At 39.1% G+C, this 7154-nt stretch overlaps 1 protein-coding gene across 1 annotated transcript in view; it reads left to right on the forward strand.

Annotated features, from left to right (window-relative positions):
- Positions 1–4879, forward strand: part of ESCO2 (establishment of sister chromatid cohesion N-acetyltransferase 2) — a 19012-nt gene extending 14133 nt beyond the window's left edge. The window contains exons 7-10 of the mRNA XM_060171824.1: positions 351–440; positions 1537–1680; positions 2856–3031; positions 3902–4879. Of these exons, the coding sequence (XP_060027807.1) occupies positions 351–440; positions 1537–1680; positions 2856–3031; positions 3902–4034 (543 nt within the window). The 3' untranslated portion in view covers positions 4035–4879. The remainder of the gene's footprint in view (positions 1–350; positions 441–1536; positions 1681–2855; positions 3032–3901) is intronic.
- Positions 4880–7154: the final 2275 nt, after the last annotated feature.

A 7154-nucleotide genomic window follows, 5' to 3' on the forward strand; every position in this document is an offset into this window, starting at 1 on the left:
GGATTAGTAGTGTAGGCGCCAAGCCCCAGCAATAACCCTGGAGGCAAAAAAAAAAAAAAAGAGGGAGAGATAAAAGACACCTTCAGTACTGATGAAGCTTCATTTCTGTAGATGGGCTTGAATCCGGGTCCTTGCATACTGTTATGTATGCGTTCAACCAGGTGCACCACCACTCAACCCTCTCATCTGTATTTTTGTGATCTTTAATATTTGAAGCTGAGTGGGTGAACCTGATCCCACATTAAAATTTTATTTTTTACCCTGAGCACTGCTTAGCTCTGGCATATGGTGGCACCCAAGAACCTATTTCTCTTTGCATCATAAATTGAGACTTACTTTTCCTTTGACAGGGCTGGAAAAAAGAACGAGTTGTAGCCGAGTTCTGGGATGGGAAAATTGTGTTGGTCTTGCCTCATGATCCAAATTATGCCATCAAAAAGGTGAGGAATACTAGCTCGTTTTTATCCTCCTTTTAATCTTTTCACCTTCCCCCACCAAGAAATCCATGTATATAGAATTATGAAACAACAGATAGCACACAGGACCAAAGCAGACTACCTGTATTTCATAGGGTTGGGCAGTGGTGGGAGCCGAGCTTTTTTTTTTTTTTTTTTCTCTCCCTTGTTTAAAGAAGTATTTTATTTATTTATTGTGAGATAGAGAGTTTCACACAAAGGCAATAGAAACCAGACCACCACTCACCACTCTAGCACATGCAAGTGCCTGGTATCGATCACATTTGGAGTCTCAGGCAGGTAAGTTTCCATGCTTTGCTAGCAGTTGTGCTGTTTTCCCAGCTACAACTTTTCTCTGTTGAGAAATTTAACAGTCTGGTGTTTGTCTGGTTTAGTTTTTTTCAGGTTTTTTGATGCTAATTGGCAATCACATTATTTATTTATTTATTTATTTATTCTCTTCTGTTGCCCTTGTTGTAGTTATTATTGTTGTCATTGTTGGATAGGACAGAGAGAAATGGAGAGAGGAGGGGAAGACAGAGGGGGAAGGAAAGATAGACACCTGCAGACCTGCTTCACCGCCTGTGAAGTGACTCCCCTGCAGGTGGGGAGCCGGGGGCGTGAACCGGGATCCTTAAGCTGCTCCTTGAGCTTTGCGCCACATGCACTTAACCCGCTGTGCTACCTCCCAACTCCCCACATTCTTTATTTTTGACAGAGTCATCGATAATCATCAGCTTCTTTGTATGCTGTGACACTACATATAGTTCCAAGAGTGCGCACATGTCTCATTGCCCTTACCACTGACACTCTACTAGCTATCTAGTCTATTTGGGCACGTCCTGCACCTTGTCTTTCCCGTGATCTTGGATTCTTTCCTGCTAAACGTCATCTTTAAATTGAGTTCTTAAAAATCCCTTTTCCAAAATCACATATTTGCATCTGTAGTGAAATATTATCAGTGGTATATACATTAGAAGACAGAAGTTAAAAAGGGATTAAATGTTAGTAATTGGAGATTTCTGTACTATAGCTTTTACTGAGTTTTCTAAAACAGGTTTACCTCTTGATTCTACATTAGGTAGAAGATGTTCAAGAACTTGTTGACAGTGAATTAGGCTTCCAGCAAGTTGTTTCCAAATATCCAAACAAAACCAAAACTTTTCTCTTTATCTCTGATGAAAAGAAAGTAGTTGGATGTCTAATTGCAGAACCCATCAAACAGGTATGTTTTTAAAATTTGACATAATTTGTGAACAAAATTACTTAGGTGGCAGATGTCTTTAAGTATGATTGCTACCACTCATGACCCTTTCTCCCTAACATGTCTTTCGAGCAACTGGGGAGGTGGCTTTGTGGGTAGAACAGTGGATGTATATGCTTGTGGCACTATGTTTGGTTTTTGGTACCTCTGTGCTAGAATAAAGTGCCTCTCTTCTCATTCATGAAATCTTCAAAACAAACAAACATATCCCAAGAGGCCAGTGAAATAGTAATTACTTGGATAGTGCACTGCTCTGCCATGTGTTACTCAGGTTGATCCCTGCCCCTGCAGCATTAAAGGTAGCTCTGATATGTGCTGTGTTCCTTTCTATATGAAAAAGTCATGTGTACAGTCCAGTTGTTTTTTGTATTTTAATTTTTATTTATTATTGGATAGAAATTAAGAGGGGTAGAGGAGAGGTAAAGAGGGAAAGAGACAGACCAACAGCCCTGCTTCACCACTCATGAAGCTTTCCCCCTGCAGGTGGGGAGCAGGGGCTTGAACTTGGGTCCTTATGCACTTAACCAGGTGCGCTACTACAGTCCTTTTTTTTTAAATTATTTAAAAAAATTTTTTTCATTCTTTTATTTATTGGATAGAGACAGCCAGAAATCAAGCAGGAAGGGGGAGGGAGGGAGAGAGACAGAGACCCCTGGAGCCCTGTTTCACCACTCGTGAAATTTTCCCCCTGCAGGTGGGCACCAGGGGCTCGAACCTGGATCCTTGTGCATTGTAACATGTGCACTTAACCAGGTGCGCCACCACCTGCCGCCCCCCCCTTTTTAAAGAATTTATTTATTCATGAGACAGATAGGAGGAGAGACATCACTCTGGTACATGTGCTGCCGAGGATTGAACTTAGGACCTCATGGTTGAGACTCCAATGCATTATCTGCTGCACCACCTCCCAGACCACTACAGTCCAATTTTTAATCAGTAAAGGTGCATATTGGTATGCAATATACTGGGATAAGAAAATCTCAACATTGTGCGCGCCCCCCCCCCCCTTTTTTTTTCTTTTAAGGCTTTGGATGAATGTAAATGGATAAGGTTTTCAGAAATATTGAAGCATCTAACTATTCATAGGAATGTGGATTTATGTAGTTAGCTATAGATGTTTCTGTGTATCATTGTAGGCCTTCCGTGTCCTGTCTGAACAAAGTAGCCTAGAATCTTTGAACTCTAAGGAATGTCATAGGGCTTGGCAATGTTCAAATGTACCAGAACCTGCAGTATGTGGGATAAGCAGAATCTGGGTCTTCAGACTGAAGAGAAGAAAGCGTATTGCAAGACGGCTGGTAGATACTGTCAGGTAAGAAATGTAATATGAGTGAAGAGGAAGCTCCCCTGGTAGGGTGTGTATTTTACCATGTGCAAGGACCTGGGTTCAAGCTCCAGCACATGGAGGCACCATAGATGGTACCAGTGAATACTACAAGGATGTGTATCAGTACTATGGTGACTGTTAGATATATATACTAAAGAGAATGCAAATAATAACAATAGTAAATAATAATAATAAAAAGTCAGTATAGGAATGGTAGAATTCTGCATGTGTGAGGCCAGGTGCCACTAAAAAGAGGGTGGGAGAGCATCTACAGATTAGTGTTGCTAAAACTTCTCTGTTTACAAGCCAGTGGGAATGATATTGGCAAGACATGGTATAAGAATAATACTATGTGGTCTGAGAGGTAGGTGGTGTAGTGGAGAAAACATTGGGCTCTCAAGCATGAGGTCCTGAGTTCAGTCCCCAGCAGCCCATGTACCAGAATGATGTCTGGTTTTCTCTCTCATCTTTCTGATGAATACTTTAAAAAAAAAAAAAAAAGAATACATACATTCTATCAAATTCAGGCTAAGGGCTACTGTTAGTATCAGAAGGAGAGAGAGGCTAACTCAATCAGGAGTATTTAATGAAGTTGAAATTTTATATTTTAACCATTTAAAAGAAATTGTGCTGGGAGCCAGGTGGTGGCACACCTGGTTGAGCACATATGTTACAATGTGCAGGGACCCTGTTTGAGCCCCCAGTCCCCATCTGCAGGGGGAAAGCTGTGCGGTTGTGAAGCGGTGTTGCAGATATCTCTTTCTCTCTACCTCTCTGCCACTCTCTTCCCTCTTGATTTCTGGCTGTCTCTATTCAATAAATAAATATAGTAAAAAATTTTCTTTTTTCTTTTAGGAATTGCTTCATGTTTGGCTGTTTCCTCAGCACTAATGAAATAGCATTTTCTGACCCAACTCCGGATGGCAAGTTATTTGCAACCAAATATTGTAACACCCCAAATTTCCTTGTATATAATTTTAATAGTTAAAGTCAGGCTCAGCTATAAGATAGTTTATATGAATGAGTTCATACACCCCCTCCATATAATATGAACATTAAAAAAATAATAAGACACACACACGTCCTTCAGTCTTCCTTTTCATGCATTGAGAAACCAGAATTAAACTTGTTGAAAATTAACTAGGAATTAAAGAATAAATTTTTGGGTGGTGTACACTGGCTAGCACTCCCGAAACCTTACTACACAGTATAGCTATAACTGGAAGACAATTTGCAGTAAAGTTATTGAAGTACAGTGCCAAACCCCAGGGTGGTTTTCCACAGAAATTTGATCACTTTTATAAAAGTACTGTTGGTTCGGAATTATCTCATTTGCAATCAGAAACAAACAGGAAAATTTAAACCCAGGTGAATAATTTCCATCCCCAATTTATAAAGATAATTCATAAAAGTGTTAGTTGGCTACAGCAGTTCAGTTTACCTATACTTAGAAACTGTTTTGAATTTCTAATTTGTAATTGGAAACTATGTTAACAAATGAGTAAAATTTCATTTCATTTTTATATATAGACCAAAAGAAGTTTGTAGATAGTTGAATTTTTTTTAGATCAAAAGCTTGTCATCAGATTTGAACATGATAGCTGTTTCATTTCTTTTTGATGTGAGAATTGTACAACTTTAAAGAAGGTGTTATTGGTGATTGATGTGTGACAAAGTGAATAGAAAGCTCATAAAGCTTTATTCAGTTGATTTAGATAACTCAGCATTGTACACTATTCAGTTCTTATTTCATGTCTGAGATACGTCTTTCTTCTTCAGAGATATTTGGCAAAAGTGCTGTCAAAATGTATGTTATTAGAAACAAAATTAATACCTAGACTGGTGGACCAGAGATCACAGTGTCATTATGGAAACATACCCCTAAATACAGATGCTTTTCTAGTATAATTACTGGGTAATTTAAAGAGCAAGTGACTATTTGTTTTGTTTTAATTGTAAACATTTAGCTGCTATCTTAGCTATAGGACTTTAGGAGGCGAGGGGGAGTTATTCAGGTTATATTATAATTCTTCATAGCATATGTCTATCTGCATTTTCCATTTGCCTGTAAATTAACATGGTCCCAAAGTTGAAAAGCCTAAGCTAAAAAGAATGTATTTTAAATATAATTATCCATTTTAAGGCTGTTTTCTGCACTGCTGTTTGGAAACATTGTTTTAAATATTTTATTTAAAAATTTTATTAACATTTTGTTCATTGCTCTCGTGATTAATTAAAACTTTTTTTGACACTATTTTTGTATATGATTGAATGCTGACTTTTTTCTTTAAATTTGTTTATTGTGGAATTAATGTTTTACATTCAACAGTAAATACAATAGTTTGAACATGCATAACATTTCCCAGTTTTCCACGTAACAATACAACCCCCACTAGGTCCTCTATCATTCTTTTTAGACCTGTATTCTCCCCACCCATCCACCAGAGTCTTTTTTACTTTGGTGCACTATGCCAATTCCAGTTCAGGTTCTGCTTGTGTTTTCTCTTCTGATCTTGTTTTTCAACTTCTGCCTGAGAGTGAGATCATCCCATATTCATCCTTCTGTTTCTGACTTATTTCACTTACCATGAATTTTAACCTCCTGCTTGAGAGTCCAACACTTTATCCAGTTGTGCCACCTCCCAGACCATGAATGCTGATTTTGTAACTGCTCTGTTGAAAATATTCACACATCAACCTGCACATGGATACAGCAGTTGTTCATAATTGCTGAACGTTGGAAATAGCCAAGATATCCTTTATAGACAAATGAATAAAGTGATATGTCTCAACAAGAGTTTTTCAGTACAGTACTGACAAAATACATATATATATATATATATATATATATTTGTACAGAACAGAATAAATGAGATTTTTGTTAATGTGGTTTCCTCTTTCTCAACAAATATCTAGTTCTGGTTGGAGGTGTTTAGTGGGAAACGTTGTGTATAAATTATATGTGGGAAAGCTCTGAATTTGTGGGGCCTAAAACTCAAATAGTCTCAAAAACAAAGTCTGAGAAACATAGCCAAGGAGACATGACAGTTAAGTTTGTGTCCAGAGTAGGGTTCTAGAAGAGAAAGTTCCGCATATAGCTGTAGAGTAGATGTGTTTGGAAGAGATGAGTTTAGCATCTTTCTACTGTCTCGGGGCAGCAAGTGTTGTTATGTTTCCCTGGGAGAGGCTTCATTATCTCGCATAATATTTGGTTTGTCAGGGTAGTTCCCGCAAAGAATGGGGAGACCTGTGAATTAGGCAAAGCAAACTTTTATTTACAGGAAGACTTGGATACTAGGCAGACTGGAGAATGCTCTTCCCCTTTTATATCCTTGGAAGCTCTGTTTCCTGGGCCAAGAACTTCACTTTTATTTTGAATTATCTTAATTTTTTTAGTAATGGATAGAAATTGAGAGGGGGTGGGGAGATAGGGAGAAAGACAGACACCTGCAGTTCTGCTTCACCACTCAGGAAGCTTCCCCCTGCAGTTGAGGACCAGGGGCTTGAATCAGGAGCTTGAACCCAGGTCGTTGCACAGTGTAATGTGAGCACTTAACCAGGTGCTCCACTGCCTGGGCCCAGCACTTCACTTATACCCTCAGTGCAGGTGAGTAACCTTAATCTACCAGACTTCCTTGGAATGTCTGTGGAACTGCTAGTCTAGGGCTTTACTCCCTCTTAACTTGTCTCTAACACTGCTTTGCCATTTGGAGCCAGAAGCCCCTGTTGGTTAAGGTGCCTAAGTATGCTCAGAGCCCAGCCACATGGAGGCACTGCTCCACCCACTGGAGCAACAATGTGGTGTGAGGGCAAAGATCTAAAGCCTTGCACACAGTGAGGCATGCACTCCATTAAGTGTCCTATCATCTGACTCCAACTTGGTCTTGATTCAGCCTTCTTTTCTTTTTAAATTTTAGTTATTGAACAGAAGTATAGAAATGAGGGAAGGAAAGAAAGACATCTACAGCACTGCTTTACCACCCATGTAGAGACTGAGGGCTTAAACCCCAGGTCCTTGCATATTGTAAATGTGTGCTTGACCTGGTGTGCCACCTCCCAGCCCTAGTATTTGTGCTTTTCTTTACTATATTACTGGCTTTGGTTCAGT

The sequence above is a fragment of the Erinaceus europaeus genome, chromosome 2, assembly GCF_950295315.1.
Source record: "Erinaceus europaeus chromosome 2, mEriEur2.1, whole genome shotgun sequence".
Lineage (NCBI taxonomy): Eukaryota > Metazoa > Chordata > Mammalia > Eulipotyphla > Erinaceidae > Erinaceus > Erinaceus europaeus.